General features: G+C 40.8%; 1 protein-coding gene across 3 annotated transcripts in view; it reads right to left on the bottom strand.

Annotated features, from left to right (window-relative positions):
- Positions 1 to 23,943, bottom strand: part of LOC127353271 (cGMP-inhibited 3',5'-cyclic phosphodiesterase 3A-like) — a 75,209-nt gene that overhangs the window by 12,686 nt on the left and 38,580 nt on the right. For 2 of the 3 annotated variants that reach the window (XM_051382385.1, XM_051382387.1), the window contains exons 2-10: positions 23,035 to 23,085; positions 13,891 to 14,151; positions 11,345 to 11,502; positions 3,385 to 3,458; positions 2,795 to 2,946; positions 2,540 to 2,677; positions 2,074 to 2,185; positions 1,724 to 1,837; positions 841 to 1,040 (exon numbers count right to left, since the gene is read on the bottom strand). In XM_051382385.1, the coding sequence (XP_051238345.1) occupies positions 841 to 1,040; positions 1,724 to 1,837; positions 2,074 to 2,185; positions 2,540 to 2,677; positions 2,795 to 2,946; positions 3,385 to 3,458; positions 11,345 to 11,502; positions 13,891 to 14,151; positions 23,035 to 23,085 (1,260 nt within the window). The remainder of the gene's footprint in view (positions 1 to 840; positions 1,041 to 1,723; positions 1,838 to 2,073; positions 2,186 to 2,539; positions 2,678 to 2,794; positions 2,947 to 3,384; positions 3,459 to 11,344; positions 11,503 to 13,890; positions 14,152 to 23,034; positions 23,086 to 23,943) is intronic. The other variant, XM_051382386.1, reaches the window with a different exon arrangement.

The following is a 23,943-nucleotide window of genomic DNA, read 5'->3' as shown; positions in this document are numbered from 1 at the left end:
TAGTGGACAACCAATTCTACCTCCAGAGCTGCCCCATGGATGGTAGAACATTTTCTTCAGCTTAACTCCTCCAATAAGGAAATCTTTATTATAGGCCCTGAGCACACTTAGGACCAACTTCTGCCGCTCTTGGCTCTCTAGCTCAACATGTTGCACCTACTGTTTTAGATCAGAACCTCATTCTTGAGTCCCATGTTAAAAAGCTAACTCAATTGTGTTTTTTCCACTTCAGAAATACCTCTACAATTAGATATTTTAATATTTTGAAATATGTTCAAAGAGTTCAGGGATTATCACTTCTCCTCTGGATTATTGTAATGCTATTACACAACTTCAGGTTAAAACTTTTAACTAGATTACAAGAGCATGCTCATATGTCCCCTATTTTAGTTTCCATGCACTGGCCGCCTGTCCATTTTAGCATTGATTTAAAATGTTTTGTCTTGACTTTTAAGGCCCTGCATGTTATGAGACTGAGCTACCTGGCTGAGCTTCTTACTCATTACTCTCCAGCCTGTAGCCAGCAGTCCTCTGATAGAGCTCTGTTAGCTATTCCCCAGTCGAGACTGAAGACCAAGGGTAACAGGCCTTTTGCCGTGAGGCCTCCAACCTTTTGGAATAACCTCTGGTGCACTTTCACCAATTATTTTATCTTTACTTATAGCTGTCTTATTTGTTATTCTTATTTTCTGATAGTGAATTTGTATTTCATTTTTTTCCTGCCTGATTGTCTTTGTTCTTGTTTTTTGAAGCACTGAAAATAAAGTTATTATAATCACTATCATTACTTACTTACTCATCAGATACTATTCTCTTCTATAGGCTGAGTAGCACGAGTACCTGTGGGGCGCTGGTGGCCACGAGGAAAGCATTGGTCCGCCCGGGGTGGTCGTAGTCGTGCATTGCGGCAGCCACATAAAGGGCCATGAGCTCCAGAGCAGGTATGAGGCCTGACAGACAGCCATAACCATCTTCTGACACAGTGTAGGTCTTTGAAACCAGGAAGCCCATATGACTGTGTGTTATTCCACTGTCGGAGTCTGGCCGCAGGGGAACAGACAAAGCGAGGAGGTTGAAGAGCAGGGTGGCAGAATTTAAACACACACATACTGTACTTTGATGAGTACATGCCTAAACACAAACACACACACACACACACACAAACACACACACACACACACACACACACACACACACACTCACACTCTAGTGCTCACATTCGCAGAAATACACACTTGTACATTCAAATCCACTTATATGTGGATCAAAGGGATGGCCGCAGTAAGGCATACAAATGAGGTTATGGAAATATGGGTGAGAGGGAACTCTAATCTGCCTGCAATTTCATGCTGTTCCAGACTTCAAATAGTGTTTGGTACGTAAATGCAAGTGCCAAAAGCCTGAGTAAGATAAGACCAACTGTGAGTAGGATAAGAACACACACTCCTGCAGGTTTGATGCTCTGACAGTAATGAGAGCTCACAGTAAAGCTACAGGCAGATGGAAAAACCTAAATAAAGTGTGGATGTGCATACAGACAGTCTTTATGGTGGTAAATGGCTTAACAAAAGTAAAACATGGAACAAAAAGGTTTTGAGAGCTCATGTGTTCTTATCTGGCAACTTAACTTGATGTTAATGGGTTAACATAAATTGATTCACATACACACCAGCACCCCCACCAGGACATGCAAATGTCTGCCAGTATGTACTAATGGACACACCTGAGTCACTGGCAGAGCCATGGTCAGTGATGAGGCTGGGCAGACCAGGAACAGCCTGCGTGGTGAGGTACCAGACTGCATGAAGCACATCTGTGGCGTGGACCCTGTTGTGATCTGGGTCAGGAAAGAAAACAAGTGTATTTAGTGTTTGTAATCTTCTCCACCAGGGTGCAGTGCTGGGCTGCTTATGTTTCTTGTAACAACATAAAGGCTGCATACAGTCATACACTGGAAAAGCTGTATGACATTTCCCTCTAGTGGCTACTTTAATTGTTACAGCTGCAAACATGGTTATAGGTAAACTAAAGCAAAATCAAAAACATAAGAAGATGACAAATGTTCAAGCTTACATGGTATGTCTCTGTAACCATTCTCAAGGGCATGGAAGTAGTTCATGAATTCTTTTACAGGGATCTTGAAGGTCTCAAACAGGCCAGTGTCTTCAAAGAGCCTGTAGGAAACCTGAAACAGAAAACTCAAAATATCAAAGTGTCTGTGAACATCACCAGGTTTGGATAATCAACACATTACTTGTAAGAGGGGAACATTAATTTAAAAAATATGGAAATTGTAATAAATAAATGCTAAGATTATGGCATTGTAGATCAAATGTTGCAAATATATGTACATCTATTCATATATGAAACCAAAGAAAAACAGTTTTACCAAGTATCTCAGCAATTTGTATTTTTTTCAAGCATTTTATTGCTGAAATATTGTCCAAATCCCATGTATCATTATGCTAATAACAAATCATTTTAGTGACACTCTGGCTGACCTCTGAGCTCAATCATTGGTGCTCTCAGATGTGCTCACCTGACTGAGGATCCGTCCACATTTCCCATTGGTCTTTTCCATCAAAGTGAAGATGGGGAAGTTCCAATTGTTTAGCTGACTCATCAAAGGCTCCAAGTCCTCCATTATTAACGGCTCTGGAGCCAGAATTGGTTTGTCCTGTACAAGTGACACATGATGAAAAGTGGTAAAACAGATAGATACAATCTAATATTATGATGTTATTTGTTACTAACAGAATTATACTGTATCAGCGGCCATTCTGTCTTGCGTTACCTCAGGAGGTATTAGTGGGTGGAGGATGACATTCTGGGCAGGGTTTTTTCCTTCCTCTGTGCCCTCCTCTGTATGTGCTACATCACTGCTGTCACTGTGGTTGGCTTCATGGGTGCTGTCGTAGTCTGATGACACCACCACTTGGTCCTCTGCTATAAAAAGAAAAAACAAAGATGTCACACTGCAGTTTATGGGAAAAATCCACAATTAATCTCCTTAAGCTGATGCATATCGTCAGGTTTTTGGGGAATTCACTTCTCTGGTGTTTCCACTTCCCTTAATCCCAGTTTGTTATAATTAGCTGCATTTCTCAGAGTTACAGTGCTAAAGTGATGGTGAGTGGTTTTGTTCGTGATCTCCGTGATTGCTGCCTTGCCCCCTTACTCAAAACTTGTTTTACAGTGTGTGTGGTGGCAATGCTTTATACAGTAGTCTGAGTTTACATTATCAGAAAAACTGGTAGGTCTGGATTTTCAAAACTGGATTTGGAAACACTGTGATATAGTATACAGTATGCCCACACACACTCCTCCTATGCTGCCTGGAGGGAGTGGTGGTACTAATAGAGAGAAAGAAAAGTAAGAGCATACCTGACCGTGGTATCCTGTCTCCCTTGTCTATTGAGCCTTCCCCATGGCTCAGTTTGATGTATGGTCTCCCACAGCTGAAGACAAGAGCAGTTTACTAGGTTAGAGATAAAGTGCATAAAAGGGAAATATTTTATTAAACTGTGTAGCCAATGACATTCCCTGTTGTAATGCTGTGATATTTGCAGCTTGTGTTGTGTTGCATCTTCAACTATTGCATAGTATACATATCAGAAAAACATGTTCAACCTCAGTACTAGACTACACAATGAAAGCATGTTGCAGGGTCAATTATATTTGTTCAAACATTTACATCTCAATGTGTTTTGAAATGTCTGTAAATCAAATGCAAGAATCTGTTTTGTTGTTTTTGTAGGATAAGATGAAATTTCAATTTCTCTTGGTAATGTTGAGAATTCTATGTTACTAAAACTAGTCCAGACCCCAAAATCAACAGAAAATGTTAAACACTGGAGAATAGTATATGAGTTTGTTTGTGGAAAGCAAAATGTCTGTAGCTGCGCCAAAGAAGTGGGAATAATGCCATTCACTACATCTGTCTTTGATGTCTAACCAGTCGGCAGAAGTTGTCAAGAAAAAAAACTTAATGGGATTCCTACTGTGCTGTCCCCACATGAAACAGACGTTGTACAGATGCTTGAAGAAAAATACTCATTAATGAACTTAATGGATGTACAAATTAACACAATGCAATGAGAATAAACAACAAAACAAATTTGAAACAGGCGCTATTATAAATGACTCATTAGAAATTGAGCCCACCCTCTTTGAGCTTTATGACAAATTACAGGAACAGCTTACTGCTTGCCACAGTCACAGACAGATCAAAATATTCACGTTTATTGACTGGTTTATAAATCAAACAGCAAATATTACTGTATTTTTTACAGAAAGAGACTTGAGCCGGCCTCCACTGGTTAGTTAGCTGTGTGACACCATGGGGAGCCTCCCGAGCTGCGCGCAACAGCTTTTCCATGTTTCTCCAGTGAGGCCTCTGTCAGGCTGTAGGTGGTTCCAATTAAAATAACTCTCCTTAAATGTTGTAAAACCTGCCTTCTCAGGGCAGGAAATGCCTGCCGTTAGAGCGTGGTGTCACAGGGAGCACAAAGGCCTGTAGTGTGTCTATCTCCTTCTGATAAATTGTTTCTTGAACACTTTTGAGCTGTACCCACCCCGCCTAATGGTCATGAGGCCCCAACAAAGGGAGTTCTGTTGTGTTTGCATGGCCAGGTTGGACCACTGTGTGTAATGCCTAGCAGGTGTGGAATATAAAATAGTTTGATAGTTTGGCGGGCGAACAGTTAGTACATTATTGTCAGGGGGGTCTGGGCAGGCAGCAGGGCTTGGCTTAAAAGGTTTACTTTTAATGAAAGTTGAAGAACTGGCAGACACTCTTCCTATTCTGCTAATGCAGCAGAATAGCCTCAGCTACTGACATTGAGCCCTCAGCGCAGAATGTAAATAAGAAGGCCGGCCATTTTCACTCGAGGAATCTGTCAGTCACGTATCAAGTGACCCCGCTTTTATCACAAAAAACCTCTTAAGTGTAGTTACAGTAGTTAGCACTGTAGTTACAGTAATTTAACTGTCCCAGTGAGATATTCTGTAAGGTACCAAGACAAAATACACATTCCTGTATGTTTTTGTTTCAACCCTGTCTCCTATAAATGATGCTAATAATTTGTTTTGCCCCAAACCTTTGGGAAGAATGTAACTGCTGCCTTCAACTATGTTTGTTCAGTCAAAGAAACATCCTGCATCCTGTGGTATGGTTAGATTTATAGGCAACAAAAACAGTTTGGTTAAGGTTAGGAAAAGATCATGGCTTCGGTTAAATATTGAAAAAATAAACACGTCCTGTGTCAGAGTGGAGTTTTTTTTATTATTTAACCAAAACCACAATCTTTGTCTAACCTTGACCAAGTGCTGCAAGTGCCTAAACACAACCATCAAAAATGTAATCATACTGTAGTTACAAATGCATACTGTATTTCTTAGGAGCAAACATTACAGGGAAAAAAAGTTAAATAAGCTGTCACTCAATGTTTTACAGATACGTTTAGGGCTACAACTACAACTACTGTTTTCATTATACATTAATATAATTAATAATCATTTTCTTAATCAATTATTGGTTTGGTCTACAAAATGTCAAAAATAGTTAAGAAATTCAGTGCAATACATTGATTGTTTTGTGCAACCAACAGAACCAAAAATCTCTGCATCTTAATCTATTCATTTTCATAGAAGACAAAAAAGCAAATATTCACATTTGAGAAGCATCAAACTGTGAATTTTTAGCATGTTCGCTTAAAAACTAACTTTGATGATTAATTGATTAATCAACTAATCTTTACAGCTCTAGGTAAGGTCTGTATTAGCACTGACTTTTTTTTCAAAATGTAAAGATGTTGTAAAATTAGTTGTAAATCAGTAGAAAATAAACAGGACCAATCAAACAAAGGTCAAGGTCAAAATTAGTTTCTGGCTTTACACATAATCTCTACAAATGTAAATACAGCCAAAGTGAATTGTCAACAGTCAATTGGGAGTCTTTCTCTGAAGTAGAAAATGACTCCTGTTCTCCCACACTCATACAAAAGAAAAAGCAGAGAGCATTCCAGTACAAACCTTAATGAAGTTAATTATCCTGCAATAGGAAATACTATTTAAATTACTGTATAAAAACAGCCCTGCTGCCTCTTTTAAAGATTGCTTGCTTATCTTAAAGAACCAGTGTGTAGGATTTAGTGACATCTAACAGTGTAGTTGCAGAGAGCAACTTCCCTTTCCAAAGAAGAAACTGCAGTGACCACGAAACGCCTGTATCTACAGCCATTGTTTGGTTTGTCCTTTCTGGCGGTTCAACGTGGCGGACTCCACAGAATGCGACCCGTGGCATATGTACATACAAAAGCCTCATTCCAAGGTAACACAAACATAACGATTTCTATATTCAAGTGATTGTACTCTAATAAAAACATCGTTATGCATATAATATTCAATTTTTGAGAGTAGATCCTCCTAAATGTTACATACTGGACCTTTAATGTTTGGAGCCATGCAACAAGCTTTGACTGGCCTCTGCCCGCTCCCCTCTCAGCTGCAGTTTGCTCCCAGATTTTATACTCAACCACTCACAGCAGGTTGACAGATTACCTCTGGTTCAGAGCCCAAACGGACAGTGTCCAAGCCACGATAAACACAGCAACCATTATTTCTGCTTCCAGTAATCTACCTACTCTGGAGCCAGATGACGTGAAGAAGATAACAGCACAGTGGCGGGGGCTAAGGGAAATGGAAGGTATTCAATCGCCCTCTTTTTTACTGGACCTGTCCGATAAAAAGCCGATATTGTAGCTTTGAAGTTGGTGTTATTCCTTCTGTACGTCACTGAAAGCTGACATGATGGAAAAAGGAGGGAGAAAAAAAAGAAGCCTAATGTCCTAATTAAGATTGCACAGATTTGATGATGGAGCAGAGAGAAGGCAATTGAAGCCATGTGTTCATTTTCTCCCAACCTCCACTCCATGTGTTCTCTCTCCTTTCCCCAACCAATTCTGACTCTCTCTTTTCTGAGAGGACTCATTAAATATCAGGAATGATTATTGGTGTTTGGTTTGATCTGTACATAAATTTACACGTTACTGTAGTCTTGGCCAGATCTCAAAATGGATAACACTGAAAAATACAGGTTACAGTACATAAATTACAAAAACACTCCCTTTCACTCCCCCGAACTTGTGATTGTTGTGTTAAAGCCCACTTGAGAGACGATGTGTTGGCAGGTTGCCGAGCAGACCATCACAGGTTTGATCCCAGCAGCAGCAGCAAGTAGTTTTCAGCAGGTATGGTCTCTGTTTGAGTGTCTTTTAACTCAACACTGAAGCCTTACCAGCTCTCTGTTTCATTCTAGGCATATGGATAAGAGCCAGATGCCTAAAACAAAATTTAAATAAAGTGTTACTCAGAAGAGAGACCTCTCAGCTGCAGTAAACTAAACCCAGGGACTCTCTGTACTCTCCAATTGTGTCTGTATAACCCCTGCCAGAAGCAGCAGCTGTGACAGTGTGTCTAAGCGTGTGTGTGTGTCTGTGTGTGTGTGTGTGTGTGTGTGTGTGTGTGTGTGTGTGTGTGTGTGTGTGTGTGTGTGTGTGTGTGTGTGTGTGTTAATTGTGGGGTTCTGGTGACTGGGGAGAGGCCCAGGTGTTTGTTTATACTCACACCACCATAAGTGGCCATAGCTGGAGCCTGCTGCTGGGCTGGGCTGAGCTTTAAGACCAGGCGACAGGGCTTTGTGTACAGAAGCTGCTCACTGTGCTTACATTTACAGAACTTGTTCAAGTATCACACTGCCATTGTGCAAACAGACCCAAACAAGCCACTGACAGACACAGCCCACACAGTTCTTTAGAGGGTTCAAGACACAAAACATTTTTTTTTTTTTTTTACAGTGCTGCTAACTCAACAGTAAACAATATAATTTAGAACTGAAGGTTGGATATACTGTAGTCATCCGTTGTATGCTTTTGTATCTGTAAGTTTCTTATTATATCAATTTTACAATATTGATAAACTGTAAGAATCTCTTATTAAAAGAGGTTTAAATGTAAGTAAGTATGTAATGTAGCAGATGAACAGAAGTCTTTGTTTTCTTATCATTATACGGGGCAGGACAAGACATTTTTGTCCACGTCCAATGTGGGATTAAATGTGTCTTTTGTATATTTGTTGTCTTCTTTTTTGTTGTATAAATATTCAGACAAATGAGTAATGTATTTATTGTTTCTAATAGAATAAAAACAAACCGAACCAAACCATTTACATTTCATCAACTAGCAGATACACAATATAAGAGTTATGTTGTCCACAGATACATAATATGTGTTGAAGATTCTTCACTGGCCAAGGCTACATAAAAGTTTGTAAGCCTGTGATGAAATCTTATTTTCTAACAGCTCAGAGGCAGATTTTAATAAATAATTAAAAATGCACTTTTATCTCAGAATTTGCCGTACAAGTGAGTAGGTGGTGAGTCTTTCTTGAAGTGCTAACTTGTCTTAAACCATATCAGTCAGAAGAAGCTCTTTCAAAAGCATTTCTACCCTTCAAAGGATACATTCTGGGAACTTGAATACTAAGACACTTAACTCGAACACAAACAAAGTACTTGATCAAATACCTGAACATGACACATGTGATTGTTAAACATCTAATTCAAAACCATGAGCTTCAATCTGCTCCTATATCTGACAACACTTTTTCCACAAGATTTTGGGACCTAGCTACTGGGATTTTCTCCCATTCAGCCACAAGAGCATTAGTGAGGTCGGGCTTTGTGCTGGGAGATAAGTCGGCATTTAAAATTCATCCAAACAGTGTTTGATGGGGTTAAGGTCTCTGCATGGGGAATCCCAGAACTCTTCTCCGAAAACAATTCCTTTCCAGGCCTTGTTTGTGCATGGGGATACTGTCATGCTGAAACAGGAAATGGCCTTCCGAAGATGTTGTCAAAAAAAGCTGGAAGCAAAGTACTGTCTAAAATATCACTGTATGTTGTAAAATTATGATTCCCCATAACTGGAACAAAGGGGCCAAACCATTAAAAAAAAACAACTCACCAGATCCCAAACTAAAAGTACACAAAAGTGACAGTGGTGTCCACATACTTTTGGCTGTACAGTGTATTGATGGTAGCAGTATTGCAGTTACTTTAGCCCATGTGTCACATGATCCACCCATATGGTTGCAGCAGCACACTGACCTGTCCTTTTTAAAAAATATTTAGAAAGAAGCCCCTCTTCTTTATGTGCCAATACAGCCACGGAAATATTACTGCAGCTAATGGTTGAATCATTAGCACATGTCGCACATGTGTATCAAATGAATTGTCATAAACTGAGCAAATACTGTAGATGTATCTATCTACCTTGAGCTGCAGGCATTGACTAGTTAGCATGTTTCTTCAGGCAGCTTGGCTCAAACAGTCACCTTGGAAGACAGAAGACTTGGAAGTCCTACACATGCCATAATCAGTTAATAGCTTCATGAAACAAATCTCCTCACAACAAAAATACTTAAAAAATACACAGCTATGTACCATGTAGTACATGTAGTAAAGATATGTACTAGCTATACCAACAATAAACCAGTACCATTTCAAACTGAAAAAAAAACATGGCAATTCTTCTGGAAACATCAAATTTGTCCCAAACTATCCACCCAAAATTAGTTTCTAAATTAATTGGAGGTGAGAAATAGGCCATGCAGTTGCGGAGTCATGCCTCATTTTACATCTACAATACCTAGTTTTAACAATTGTTAACACGTTTCAGGGGGTTTGAAAAAGCATTCTGTTTTTATCTAAAAGTCCACTGACGGGTCCAGTAAGTATGTGAGCGAACTGATGAAAATCCAGTTCCAGACATAAAGCTTGCAGTGAAAACTTAGCTCATCAGATGTATTCTGTCTTTATGAGGTTCAAAGAAATTGACAAGCTGTGTCCAAATGTACATGTATTAGAATTGGAGATTTCTTGATAGTAGCCTTAAATACAGAAAGGGAGAAACAAGATACATCCTTGGTCATTCTGTATGTCTGCAAAAAACCTTATAAAACAAATGCAACTGAAGAATACAAAGGTTGTCCTTAGTTAAAACTGTATTGTTTGAATCCATGCAGGCTGTTGTCAGTGTGTCGTCAGACATCAGACATGTCTTTCTGAACTGCATATTAATTTAAGTAAGATTGAGCATCAGTTTAGAGATCAGACAAATGCTCTTATGCAGCATTTGAAAACCTTCTAAGGTAATCCAAACATAACGTCACAGTAATCACAAAGTAATTGTAAGGAATGTAATCTCTGCACTATAATCACAGTAAATTATGCTGAAATATTTCACTTTCACTACTCTAATAAATTAAGACCCTGTGTTTATTCTAGATTTAGTGCATCAATGCAATTTACTAGCTAGAAAAAAATTGCAGAAACGTACATTTGCTTTGTTTTCAACAATATGGGACTATCTACTAATTCATTCAATCATTCATTAAACCTTTATTTATACTCGAGAGATCACTGAGGGGCGACCCTCATCTCGAGTCAATTTACAAAAACAACAACACATTCACTGTATTGTATTAGTTCTGCCTGAACACAGTGAGGACAGATCTCCTCAACAGCCTTTGCAAAACAAAACGCATCCAGGCATAAACCCCACCACACAAAACACCAATGAATGTACACAAACACTGACTCAAGCACTCACACGTAACCTGTAGAATTCTCTGTCCCACAACACCTTTCTCTCAAAAACTACTAAAATACAATTATAATGGACACCTTGTCCATTATATCACATGCATACAGATCTACTTCTGAACCATGACGCTTCTGTGTAGCCCGAGTCTCGTGCTATCTTCAGCCCTAATGCACTGACAGTTAATGTGTGTCTTAGTTATTCAGGTTAATGCCTTCGCCTGTGGGGCATATTTCCATTCTGGCTCCCATTGCACACACTTCCTTTTCCGAACTACTGCGCCATTACTGTTCACTCACGCTGATGTCTTTGGTATAACGACAGCCACACTGCAGGGAATAAAACTCTTCAGAGTGTGTCATACAATGTGTCATACTGTGGTAGCCATTGTAGGAGTATCTGTACCACAGTTGTTTATACCTATAGTACAATGTCACACAGCAGGATCTAATTAATATATTTAAACCCAAAATTCTACAACAAATATAGCAAACTCTTTTCCATGTAACTCCTTTTGTGGGAAAAAAAATTATTAGTCAAGCAAAATAGTAAAGATAAATGGGACTGTACTTGCTAAATCTACAACTGGAGCAAAAGTCAAATAATTTTTGAGGACAGGAGAGGTGTGAGAGAGATTACAACAAACTAAGAATGCAACAATCATTCAGCTGTAGCTCAGGTACCTGCAGGTAAGTGTTTCATGGTAGGGTTTGATGCTGGCGCTGCGGTCCCTTCGGACGGGCCCGGGCTCAATGGTGGGCAGGCCTGTGGCAGAGGTGGTGGTGGTCCACGTGGAAGAGATCCTCCTCAGAAGGCCAGGGTGGAGACTCCGCCTTATACGCTGCACACACAGGAACATGCATACATAGACACAGTTAAGACTACAGGAAAAACCCTTCAGAAGAATTTAAAAATATATCATACAAAACTAACTGCAGAAATAAAAACATGGCTGTAATTGTGTTTGCATTAAGATAAAAGCTCTAAAAGTACTCCCACCTGTAAGATAAAGTTCATGCTTATTTGCTTTGTCTGGAGTCAAATGGATCATCTAGATGAGACAGTTGTTTTTCCTGAATCTGCCTAAGATGAAACAAATTGTGCAGGTGATATAACCTGGAACATTATTCATGAGTGGAGGCACTATTTTTTTTCTTCACTGGAGAGAAGAGAATCGACACTGACTAGAAGATATTGGCAGGCAGATGTGCCAGTGATGCCCCTCATGGTTCATTATTAGATACAATGTCAGTCTTGCATTGCACAGATACATTTCATCATAGAGATTCTGCCTCTCTGCTTCTCGTTCTCTCTCAACGTCTCTTTTGTCTCATTCTCTCAGTCTCTTTCTTTATCTGTCTTTTCATTTCTCTTTCTCTGGGATTCCCAGTGGTCTGTGCCCTTGTGATGCCTCCATCTGTTCAGTGCCATGCAGCAGCTTGGCACAGCAGCACTAAACATGGCAGGCTCTCTCTCTCTCAGGGTGACCTAGTAGAGATCGCCTTAGAATGCTGAATGAGCCCATTCACAGCAAGGCGTCATATACTGAGTGCAAACACACGCACACACACACACACGCACACTCATACACAGGTTTAGGTCACTAAGGAACTTTAGGAACTGACTTACACTTACTTTAGAGGCTTTACCATAACCTTAATTTAAACTGTTCTGATTTGAGCATGTTCTGAATTCAGCTGCAGATGAACCGATTTGTGAATGCAAATGCGTACTAACAAACAGGTTACACCTACAAAAGGACTATGCACAATCAGTGCATACTATATGTACATAAACAGACATAAAATTTCATTTATGCAGATCCACAGGCCAGGGGTCTCCCCAAAATAGCCTGTGTTTGATGGTGCTATGATTAGAAAAAGGTTTTTTTGTATACTGACATTGCATGAAAATACTATATGTCCCGATTCTAAAACGTGGAATAGTGGTGGTATGGCATGAGTTTGTAGCACCAAGGGTCCATTCTTTAATGAAAGCCCTGCAGACACAAACCAAAAGTAGAAACACACACGACAGAAAGACACACAGATCACCATCGGCAACAGCATGGCAAACCAGGCCATCTTCACAAAAAAAATAAAAAATAAAATACAGCTGATCCCTGCTGCTGTCAGTGTTGATTCGAGTCTGTAACTGGACTTATCTCTATAACTGTTTAAGTGACAAAAGTGAGATCAGATTGTGTGTTTTGTCATTCATGTTTTTTGATGTTTGTACAGTATGTGTTTCTAATGCAGTGGCTTTTTTGCTGCACAGAGAACAAGCTCTGTGTTGGACAGAAAATGAGTTTTGGAAAAGTACTTGAAAGGCATCAGTATGCACCACGTTGGACATAAAACTCTGCCAGGAGGCAGAAAAGCAAGTGCAGGGCTTTCCACTCCTGCACTAACCACCTCCACTCCTCCTGATATTCTCCTCCCAGGCAGTTAGAGCCACGCACGGGGTCTCTGGGGAGCAGAGTCTTAATGAGTACAGCCTCACTGGCCACTTTAACAGGCGCAGTTTGCCTTAGCTACTTTTAGTTAGTTCATATGATGTAAAAATACACCTGTCAGCCAAGTGATTGGCTGGATGGCATGGCAGCCATCGACTACACACAAGTTTCCAAGACAGCCAGGATAAGTATCTTCCTCAAATAAATATCTGTATCTGTAATTGTGGTGGGGGTATGTTTTGTTGACACTTACTCGTCCCTATTTGTTACCTTTTGAGAGTTGCGTTCAATTTCATGTTGCCTCTCCTCTTCTACTTGACTCACATACACACATACAGACTGGCTGGCTCTACACATCTGTCATGTTGACACAGCTGTGGCTATGAAAGGGAGAACAGTGCTCCGAGCAGTAGACACTCTCTATTTTTCTTCACTCAACTCTATGAAAATACACTACTTCATTTGATGCTAAAAGCTCTGGGAGCAGGAAGCACTCATTAGCTGAAACATGGCTGAAAGATTAACGTGTGTGGAGCGCTGTGTGGTATATAAATCATTTGGCCGTAATAAACTGGACTGCATTTCCATCTAAGGATTATTTTCAGCCGTGTCTAAAACAAAATGTTATTTGTCTGGCCCATACTACTTTTGATTAACAATTCTGACATTTGATATTTGGGTGAAATATCCTCACTTTCATCTAGACTTCCTAGTTCTGCATATCTCACCAGTAAAGTGTAAATCCTCTCACTTGGTCATCATTAATTTCCTTACCTTGTGGATGGATATCTTCTCTCCTTTCTCAGGTCCATCCTCTGAGTCGGAGAGGGTGTAGGAATCACTGGTGTTAAGCAGGGGAGTAGGGCGTGGCCGGTGCAGCGGCTGGAAGGTGAGCTGGGTGGTTAGTAGATTGCTGACGGCCCGCAGTGAAGTGCAGGTGTTGGGGGGCAGAGAGGGGTCAGCCAGCAGGTCTGTGATTAGTCCATGGGCTTCTCCCATCACTGCTATGTCCACCATGACGGTGGTGCCTGATGACTATGGGGTGACAGGGAGACAGAGACACAAGAAATAAACATCATTGCTGCTGTGGCTAATGTGAGTTGATGCTAATTAATGGCTGGGTCTGATAGCTGCCGTATGCAGCTTCTTGGTGGCAGCCGTGAAGAGCAGGTGCGTAAACTAAAGCCATTTTCACACATAGTTCCCAGGAAATTACTTGGATAGCCTTTCAGGCACCGCTGGTGATTTTCACTATTTTCTCATAAGTAGCCTCATAAAAGAAGGGATTTCAGTTGGCATGCGATGACAATGCTAGAATACATGGGGCGAGGGACAGTCCAGCAGATGGCAGTTCTTCTGCTTCAGTCACCTTGCTACAGTGATGTCAAAGTGTACTCCAAGGTGTGTCAGTGCCCTGTGACGTCATTGTTAGATGTGGTTACAGATGAACAGGAACACAACTACCTCCAGTGGTGATGCTGACTATGATTTGATACACGGATACACACAAAATAAGCTGAGAGGACAGTGGAACACTGCTTTTCTGGCTGGTATTAAGTTACTCTGTAAATGTTTATTGCACAATAATGTATCATTATAATCAAATATATGATAATACAACAATGGTGGAGGAATTTCGCTTTTGATACCGTTAGTATTTACATTTTTCATATATTTATACTTTTCTTTCAATAGAATTTTGAATGCAGGACTTTTACTTGAGTATTATTATACTGCTGTATTGCTACTTTTACAAAAGGATCTGGATACTTCTTGCACTACTAGTCTTTCTTTACTCATAAAATATTATATCCCAGTGACAACTATGATACAACAATTGATATTGATATTAAAACTACCACAGTATGCATGCAAAAATAATGTGGGAGGCTAATTGCCCAGCGTAAATATTCGTCTTTGTCCCATGTTAATACAGCAGGTATTATATGAGAACAATGACAACACACAGCCATAACCAAATCACATTTCAAAGGTGCACTTTGTTCAGGGAAAATCCAACATGGCACAAAATAAAACAAATGATCCCCATGAACAATACCCAAACACAACAATATGAAAATAAGAAAACAATAGACAATTGATTTTGGACCACTATTATAGGGGACATATTCAATCATAGTGTCGGACTGAGATTCTGCCAAGCTTTGTTAAGTGTATTATAGTTGTGGTATCATACCAAGCAACGCACTCTCTTTTTAGCTCAGAGAAAGCAAAAACAAGGAGCAGAGTAGGGAGTGGTTCTTCACAGTAGTAGGAGTTGACATACTTGCAGCTTTGTAATGAATGGACACATTTGCAGCGTCTCAGCTAGAATCTGACCTTTGACTTCCTCACTCCGGACCCCTCACATGGTCAACAGCCATAGTCTGTTTCTGACCATCACACACACCCCACACCCCACAGCTTTGAATGCACCAGCGTAGTGTGAGCCGGCCTTGTTTTTGCAGAGTAAAGTTCACAACCCACTCTTAATTGCCGTGCCTAGAGCAGTTGAATAACCACAACTAAACACAGGTCAGTTTTGGCTGCCAGCAAATTTATCTAATAAGCTCATGAGTTCCCTTTCCCCCCAAAGAATGTTATCAGATTTTTCTCCCCCAATGTCCCATTCACTTTGACACCAGCTGCCAGGCACCCAGAATTATTCTGTTTACACTGGCTAAGTGGCAAGAGGTTGACCTGAACAACACATGTGTGAGGACCTTTCATTCGTCTCCACTGGTGGGAACAGTGAAGGTCTCGCATTTTATTTTCCTAGTCATATCAGATAAGTCGCTGTGTTTATACAATTTTCCTATTGGTCTGCAAAAATACAAAAGGCGTGTGTTCACCGGGTGTGAGGGCATTCCTCCATGATGACACGCATTTATTGATAAATCTGACACATGACCAGCACTGGGAACGAGCTAATCTCTTTTACAGACAAGGAGACGTCCAGGGGGACGGCTGATGGAACATTTCTGGACAGACGACTATTGTACTCCTCTCATCCCTCCTCTCCTCTACATTGTCTCTTCATCTTCTCCTCCCTCACCTCTTTCCTATACTCTGCTCTATTGCATGCTGTGAGGATAAGATGTAAACACCTGTCTCTCAGCTCATTTACAGGCTGATTTAAGAGTTTGCTAAAGAGGGGGGTTAAGAAGAATATAGCTGATAACATCTGGCTGGTTTCAACATCTCCAAACATGCATGCGTGCACATGCACACACACAAACTAAACTTCTACAAACATTACTCCTGGTTCTCACACCACAGCCAGCTCAGATGTTGAGTGAAAACATAAGTAACATATAGAAATAGTGACACACAAATAAACACATAAGCAAATACAAAGGGCACCATCCTGAACATGCAGCACAGAGACAAACACGTGTGCACACACATAAATACACATCTGCAAGGAGGATGAGTGTTGCATCACTAAGCTTGACTAACTCCTAAATTGGACCTGAGTGGCCATAAAAGGGGAGGGAATGATGAATGTGCTGGGTTTGATTTTGCACTGGGAGCAAGCCACTTAATGCCCAAAACCTGACATGAAAAATAAAGCGTAGTGAAAGGCTCCAGGTGCATGGGTAGCATTTGAGACATGAACTTTGGGACACAGTGGGGATCTTGCTTCCACTCAATTTGTACTATTCTTATTGACCTGAAAACATGGCTGTCTGCTACAATATACAAGCCATTATCTTGCTGTATTAGAAAGAATGTGATGTTAAAATATATCTACCTTAATCCTCTCTCTGAACCTCTTTACAGAATGTTTGTGAGAAGGGGCGCTTTGAGCTATTAACCAAAGCTGACTGCAGAGAAAGATAAAGAATGTAAAGTCCTGACCATCTCTGGCTCAAGCTTTTACATATCCCTTAAAAGTTGTGTCTTGGCTGGAAAATACATCCTGATGTCCCTAATCTTCCAACAATCTGCAACCTAAAACTTCAGAATCATCAGTGGACATCCTGTAACGGATCAAATAGTAAGTTACATAATATCATAAGGTTATATAATCGTTTCCTGTCAGGTTAGATGATCAGTTTCATTCATCAGCTATGGCCACCTCGGTAGCCGCAGGTTTCACTTTCTGAGAGGATAGATCTCACAAGAACCCCACAGAGTGACCCCTGCCTGGGAAAAAGCACTGAGTATCACAGAAAAAAAGCTATTGGACAGATGTTATGATGGAGTATTTAAAAATGTGTAGTATTTTTCTGAAAGTACTATGGCGGATGTTCGCATCTTGGACACATCTGCAGTGTTTGTAAATTCCATTAAATGCAGTGATTAAAATCGGTGTATTTTAACCTTCCAGTCAGACTGTATGCGTTTAATGGCTTATTTCTAAATGGTTCCCCAAGCATACAAGCTCTTTTTACTGCTGCCCTACACCACATTCATAGTAACACACATTCACATCTGGGAACTGTCAACAACCGTCTGCCACTGGCTCACACTCCTCTCTGTAGAGATTTTTCTGAGAAATACACCCTTCAGAGTTAGTCAGGGATCCAGCACCTCGGAGAGTTGTGTGGAGGAGATATGGCAGAAACTACTTTAAATTATAGAGCAAAAAGAAAAAGGTTGTCTCTTTGATCATCGAAACAACAGCTTCCTCGGTTTAAAAATGATTCATCATTCCTGTGTACCCAAGTGAGATGGATCAATTTTTCCTTTTACAGGCTTTTTAAAGCCTGTTTTTAACATACACACAGCCAGTGACCATGAAAACAGCTTGGCAGCAGCAGGCCTTCGTGTTGGGAAAGTGACAAACTGACAGCCCCATATCTGGTCAGATTAATACAAATCTATTGAATTTACACAGGTGTTTGATGTACAATTTTGGATGACTGAGAGATAATGCTGGGCCCAATGATAAAACTTTTGGATAGTAAAAACAACTATGGCCTCCTCCTCCTTGTCCCAGCAACACTAACAGTGTTAAAGGTATAGTTTGACATTTTGGGGAAATACATTTATTTGCTTTCTTGCTGAGAGTTAGATGAGAAGACTGATACCACTCTCAAGTCTCTATGGTAAATATAAAGCTAAGCTAACCAGCTGCTGGTACAGTGGATAACAGCTAGCCTGGCTTTGTCCAAAGGTAAAAAAAACTGTCTACGAGCAACTTAAAAGTTTACTAATTAACACTGTACCTAAAGACGGACGACATGACAAACATCTTTCTCCCAAAATTTGTTTCTGTCATTTTTGGCAGTTCATGCTGATGTATGTGTTCATATTTCTAATAAGTTTGGTTTTATTGATTGAGTTTGATTCTACAAAAAAGAGGGTGGGATGTCACAACTGAAAGCTGCAGTAGTAGTCGTGGAGGCATCTGCAGAGTTCGGGAATTGAACGAGAGGAGATGCAACCGTTAACTCTCCATAACTGTGATTATCCGTTTAAAGCTGACAAAATCAGTTGAGCTGCAGTAAACTAAGTATTTTTTCAAAAATGTATTAATTAAACTATTGATTTAAATAAATGAAGCAGTCACAAAACAATATATGTTGTAGCCTGTGGACCAGTGCTCTGAGGGAAGGACAAGTATATGATGATTACAATTGTATAGCAGTTAAATACATTGCTCAAGGGCACCTTAACAGTTTGGTCATTTAGGGTAATATTTATTCCATTTACTTTGGAGCCAATTTTTTGTGCCATTGCGGATTAACTGTATGACCTTGTGTTATATCCAAGAAGCTTGGAGCATGTGGATTCTTTCCTGCTTGCAGCCATTTGGTATTTTTGTGGCTGGCGTATCTTTTGCACTTAACTGGCAGGCAGCACGCTGCTTTTAAAAGGCAGGACATTTCCTGAGTTTACTGATGCCAGCCCTTGACACACCCACTGATCCTCTGCCAGCACCTCTGGTCACAAAATTACCACAAATCTCTGTGATATTTGGTCACAAGCTTCTAGCTTTTGTTGACATCCTACATTTGATAGAACTGACTACCAGCATCAATAAACAGTTTTTTTATGACTCCTCAACAAGCCATGTCATATACTAAACCATGCATGAACATTCTGTTATGACATTTTACTATGAATAACAACGTTGTACATGATCAATGGTCTTAATTGCCTGTGTGAACAGAGTTTGGAACAGTACGTCAATAGACATGCCATAGATTAACACCCGCGCAGCAGTTCATGTAAACCAAACTAAGGGCCAGTCAAAACAAACCAGCAATCACTCCTGAAAAGTGAAATGCTGTTTGTCCACACAGTGTCTCTGCACTCAAGGTCCTATTCAGCTGTGTGTGTAGCTTTAGTTTCAGTAATGTGCATCAAGAATGCACCAAATAATATTTACAAATCATTCTTAGCGCTGGTTTAATCCAGATATTGTACCAGATCGATGAAGATTTGACTAGAAACACTGGTTTAAAACCACACCCATTCATGATAGGATATTAAAACACACATAAAATAAATATGGCTGAAAATACTGGCGTGCACATGCATCTACTATATTTCAACTTGTATATAAACTTAAACATTTCTCATGTGAATCATGTATTACAAACAACCCCATCGACTACTGCAAAAACACTGAGCAATGCAAGTATGATTGTTAGTGTTCCTGCTGTGTCCACATGTTTTTTTGCCAATAGCTCTGCAAAAGACAGATGAAGTGCATTTGATGCAACAAACAAAACACTGATCCTTCTGTCTAATGATGATTATTAATGGGATATACAGACAGAAAGGTCACATATTTGTAATTTCTGAGACGGTCCACTTAGCTGCACTTTTAACCCCTCGGCTCCCTCTTCTAAACATACAGTCCTCTAAGCCTCCAGTAAAACACCAGTGATATGTGGGCTTCTTAAAATTGTGCAATAGTGAGAATATAATGAATCCCACAGGAGAGCTACAGACTGGACAAATGCCTCAGGGGCCTACTGGAGAAAGAAAGGTATTTGATTCCCTTAGTAAAGACATTTCAATAACGTAAGCAACTCTCGCTCTTCATAAGGCTCACAGATACACGCACTGCAGTGCTTATTTTACAATTAACCCCTCGCGCAAATCTTCACACTCTGAGAAATGCAGGAATGTGCTGAGCAGGAAGCTGGGGAATATATTAAAAAATACTTAAGTGCATCCATTTTTTGTCTTAGGTTGATTTCATTTAAACATAACTCTCGAAAAAATCATTACCATGCAGTTTTCTATTTCAGTGGCAGTGCAGTTAGTGTAATAGCCCTGATTATATCTGTCGAGATGGATTAGTTGAAGAGGAGCCTGGGAGATGGTGATGTTCTCTACTTAAAATAACAGAGCAGTGATACAGTGTGAATCACAGTAAAACGGTAACACAAAACTCCACTGAGACACTCCTCGCTCTCTGCCTCAACTGCTACAGCCAAAACAACGCCCAGCAGCACTGCACTTCCCACTTCCCAACCAACCCTCACCCCCACCGCGACCCAACTCCCCTCACAACCCTTCCGTCAGCTCAGACCGAAGCTGTGCTGAGCCAGGTCCTCAGCTGCGGCCAGGATACAATTACACGCTATTACATATTTTATTGAAAGGGGGTGTGTTGGGGGACGTGGGGGGGGATCAAAACAAAACAAAAAAGAATAACTGCCTCATTAAAGATTTACTGGGAAAGGTCAAGCCAATTGACCCCTAACATGCAGCCATCTCATCTCCAAGAAGAGGCTTGTTTATCCTTCCACATATTTCAGGGTGTTTGATTCCAGCAAAGGAGCCAACTAAGATTAAAAAAAAACAGAGATAGAGAAACAGACACAGAGACAGACTGGTAGAGGCAGAAGCAGAAAGGACAGAGCAAACAAAAGGGATGCATGAGGTAAAACAGATGGCTTATGCTGGGCGATGAGTGAGTGAAGATTTACCACACGATACAAGTGGTTAAACATCCATCATCAGCACTGCAGCGGGCACAGTCACAAGTTTTTAAAAAGTCTTGCTAACTGAATAGGGATACTATAAATAAAACCAAGTTAAAATGCCATTCTACTCCTCAGTTTCTCTCAGAGAAATGGCACCAGCTCAGAGGTGTCTCACTGTTGCACGTCAAAAAGTAAAAGCTTGAAAATTGCTAATGCCTCGGTATCATTTGTGGCAGATCCAATTATTTCCCAGGCAGAGGACAGTCAAAGAGTGTGTTTTCAGTCTCTTTCAGCCTTGAATTTAGTCTTGCCACAAGACCCAATTTAATGAGAAAATGCTCTACTAGACCTTCATGATGCGACCAACCAGAAAGAGGGCAATGACCTTTCACAACTCCCAGACCCGCAGTTTAAGAAATGCTGATCTCAAGTGTTTGAAGCGCTCACAGTGATTTTGAGAAATCTTCAACATGACTGCAATGTCATGGCTTGTCTGCCTCACAGACCACTCTTCCAGCCTTTCTGTAATTTAGAATAACAGTCACAAGATCCCGGCCTACAAACACTCTTTTCTCCGATAATCTCCCCGGGTAATGTTCCAAAACCAATGTGTTTTCAAGTTGAATACAAATATTTAAATAGTTCTTTCCATACATAACTTCACTGTCAAATCCTAAGCTAAAACATCCACCGCAAGCTTTGGACGGGGAAAAAAAAGGAAAAAAAAGAAAGACGTGGTTTGGAAAATGAGCCTGCTAATGTGTGCATGTTGGCGAATATGACATAGTAGAGTTCAATCAAACACTCTGGTCACCAAAGAGCAGAGTGTGTGATTTACACACTCTACGAGGTGCCTTGTGCACCATAGTGAAGTGCTACCAGCCTCTCTGACCAACAACCTGGTCCAAGAGAGCAGAGCCAAGGGAAAATAGCCACGAGATGGAAAGGGATGCCAACATAAGCCTTGACTTCTTACACGTCTTGTCAGTCTCTGGACTATTACAGAATTTCACTGACGAACGCATAGCACCAATCCAAAAAAAAAGACTGAACTGACCACTGAGTCTAAATGGCAGCTTAGGGAATGCATCAATCAAAAAATATGTGCTTGCCTACTAACCCCACATAACAAATTGATATGAGCCTTGGAGAATATTTCAAAAGGGTAACATGCTATTTCAAAGTTTCTCCGCTCTGAGGGGATAACACTGTAAGGCTGATATTGGGAACAGATATACCACTATATGAGACTTAGCATCTCTAGGAAATTATACAGTGTGTAATTTGATTTCAAGCCCAATCCTGTGCTGTACAGTTATGATCGCTATTCATGAAAAAAATCCCCTTATTTTCCTGCAACCACAACTTTTTGCAATTTTTTTGCTCCCCAAGTGTACACTGTCAGCACAGATGCATTGTCTATTCATTTTTAAAGGATATCCTCCTGATAGGAGAACATGTAGTAGAGAACACACACATACTGTATATGGCCATGCCAACGTCAAGGGCATTGTTTGTTCACTATGTACTCCAGCGTCCTGGCCTGTGGCTCTGTTGCAGCTCAATACATCAATTCCCAAACATCCAATCCCCCAACCCCCCAAAGATGGGAAAGGTAATCTCAAGGATGTGGCTGTGTGTCTGGCCTCCACAAGCTGTGCCCCCTGTACTGAGTCCTTCTAGTTTCAATTCCCTGGCCTTTAATGGCTTGTGCAGCGCCTTACAGACAAATCACAGACCTGCGTCCTCTAGACTAACAGAGTACAACAAGGACTCTGGTGGGAAGTGACACCTCTGGACATGCTGTTTAACCACGGCTAAAATGAGTGGGCGAACAGGCCTGTTAGTGGTAGGATTTCTGCTATTTGCGTCATTTATAAGGTGTGTGAAGGCGAGTGACAGAGATCAGGGAGCTAGTTCCTGTGTGTGTGTGTGGGTGTGTGGGTGTGTGTGTGTGTTTTCCTGTCAGCTGTTTATCATTATTGTCATTACTAGTGTGTCTCTTTTTTCTGTGGACAGTGCTAACCTGTGATCCTCGGGAGCCTCTCTTGTGGTCCCAATCCGAGCGGGAGAGCATCTGTGGGAAAGCAGAGACACAGACATGTTCAAACCACAGTCCTGTACATCCTGTTTCTGTTAGCGTCCTACAACTTGCCTCCTTACAAAGGCCACACCGTTATGGAGATATACTGCGCTGTAGCAGAAAAGAGGAGGAGCAGGAGTGGTGATGCAGAGAGTCGAGGAAGTGCGGGGGGAATGGAAACGCTCATAAATGCAAAAATGGGTTTTGTCTATTTTTTTCACTTTCCATTAAGCACAGACGTCTAATGCAATTTCACAGTCAGGTTTGGTTTACTTTAGCTCCTATTCACTGCCTAAGGGGCTAGTGGAGGCTGAGGATTTTTACGCTGTCTAATTACCAGCCACTGTGTCCTCCCACAGGCCTCGTAAACCCGTTTTCCACTTTCTTGGGAGTCACCGAATGCATCAGCACAGCTCTGTCACCGATTTTTGGTGAACACGTTGCAGGAGAGCCAAGTCAACATCTCCCCCAATCCCCTCCCTCCCCGGCTCTGTTAGGGCATTCTGGCCCAGAACTGAGAAGCCCTGAGAAACCCAGCATGTCGCTGTGACAAATTGCTGCTGCTGATACTGAGGCAAGGGGCTCAGTATAAGAGCCAAACAGATAATTCAGGTGTAATTTACTGTGTCAGTGGAGGTCATTGAGTTGTGTCATGCTGTGAGTGAAAACACTGGGAAAACACTGGATTTCAGTAGCCAGTTATGTCTGGTCAGCAGTGTTGTTCTGTGGGTTGTTTTCCCACAATGCTGCTTGGTTCTAAACAAATACAATAGTTCACTAATATTACTGTTTCTGTCTTATTACAGAGTTGTTTACTTTGTATATTTTTGACTATAAAAAATACAGGTATAT

This window comes from Dicentrarchus labrax, unplaced genomic scaffold (assembly GCF_905237075.1).
Source record: "Dicentrarchus labrax unplaced genomic scaffold, dlabrax2021, whole genome shotgun sequence".
NCBI lineage: Eukaryota > Metazoa > Chordata > Actinopteri > Moronidae > Dicentrarchus > Dicentrarchus labrax.
Note: the sequence above shows the minus strand (reverse complement) of the source record. Positions and strands in the feature narration are given on the sequence as shown.